Raw genomic sequence first — 1,429 nt, 5'->3', positions numbered from 1 at the left:
AAGATAACATTTTCCTCAAAGGGGGATTTTATGACCTGCTCTAATATTCAAATACCTGCAGTGCATGCAAGCAGATGCATTGGTGCGGCAGCTGCGGGTGATGTGGGGTGTGGGTGTGGGTGTGAGCCTAGAGGTGTTGGTTGCCCCCGAATGCCAACATGGAGCAGTTCTTGCCGCTACTCTGGACACTACTACCGCCCCCTCGCAGAACCTACGGCTGATTGAGCAGTGGAACTTCACCATCTATGATCGAAGGTAAAACTGTTGTTGTGCTGTTGTTGGTCGCAGTTTTAGCGGAAAAGTTGGTTTTCCTCTGTCATGATGTGAAAGTTATGATTCTTGATTATATTTTAAAAGTATAATTATTTGTAATACTATATGTTTGAGACATTAAAAACATTTGAATAAAAAAAAAAATCTCAAATTTATTTCACTTTGTATTAGTTTGATTTATAGTTTAGTGGAGTTATCAGCAATTTGTTGTTTTAGCATTCATTGAAATTTTATTATCAGTATCTAATCTGAAACCAATGACCTTTGTACTAAACAGTGATGGCAGTCATCAGACATGTGCTCAGCATATGTAAAAGATACTGAGAAACCGTATACAGATAACAGATCATCATAGCATCATCATGTGTAGGTTTGAGTACAGGGGGGTATGGGGGGGAGGGGCACATACCCAGTTGGGGATTTATGAATAATTGAACTTCATATTTGGTGTTGATGAACAAAGGTACACAGTTCAGTCGTGTGATGTGCTAGGGAGAAACCCATTTTCCATCAGAGGCCAGCCCTTTTTAAAACTTACTAGCTTGGGAAAGTTGCATTGCATTCCTCCAGGAGAGTTTTATTCTAGAAGTTGCATTTTTTTTATGGTAATACTTCTTGCTTTCTTGATACCATCTAATGGTTCTGTCAACTAGTTCCCCCTTTTCTAATTCTAATGTAAACTTAGTTAACTTTGGTGTTCAAAACTGTGATTATCATAATAGAAAATGTGTCCTTTTATTTTAGTTATCCCCCCTTTTGAGTTCTTATGAAATGTAGAAAAAAAAATTATCTAGTATGAGTATCTCTTATCTAACTAAAAAATTTTAACAGGATTTTTTAAAACTTTTTTCTTTTCATTCCAGGCTCACAGAGGCAACAGCAACTGGTTGGTCATTGATGGCTGCCGTCCGGTCCTTCCTGCACTTCTCGCAACTCTCAGCTTGGCTGAGTGTTTCAAGAGGCCGCAGACCCCCCAATGTCCTATATCGCCTCACTGTTACATCTCCAGTTTTTTGTTCCAAATTCACAGAAGAAGCAGAAGAGCATGTTTTCCCTTTGGCGTACATGGGGCAAAACACGTCCATTAAGGTAAATTTGATGTGAAGTGTTGTTGCGGGGAAGGATAGGTAAGGGGATGTTCTATGAAGTGAGTTTC

General features: G+C 39.2%; 1 protein-coding gene across 3 annotated transcripts in view; it reads left to right on the top strand.

Moving 5' to 3' along the window:
* The window catches only part of LOC119591252, a gene marked incomplete in the record, with an annotated part of 41,430 nt that overhangs the window by 33,715 nt on the left and 6,286 nt on the right, over nucleotides 1-1,429 (top strand). For all 3 annotated transcript variants that reach the window (XM_037939963.1, XM_037939962.1, XM_037939961.1), the window contains 2 exon segments: nucleotides 62-255; nucleotides 1,137-1,362. In XM_037939963.1, coding sequence (XP_037795891.1) covers nucleotides 62-255; nucleotides 1,137-1,362 — 420 coding nt within the window.

The sequence above is a fragment of the Penaeus monodon genome, chromosome 28, assembly GCF_015228065.2.
Source record: "Penaeus monodon isolate SGIC_2016 chromosome 28, NSTDA_Pmon_1, whole genome shotgun sequence".
NCBI classification, from domain to species: domain Eukaryota; kingdom Metazoa; phylum Arthropoda; class Malacostraca; order Decapoda; family Penaeidae; genus Penaeus; species Penaeus monodon.
The sequence above is the reverse complement of the archived record's forward strand: the minus strand, read 5'-3'. Positions and strand labels throughout refer to the sequence as shown.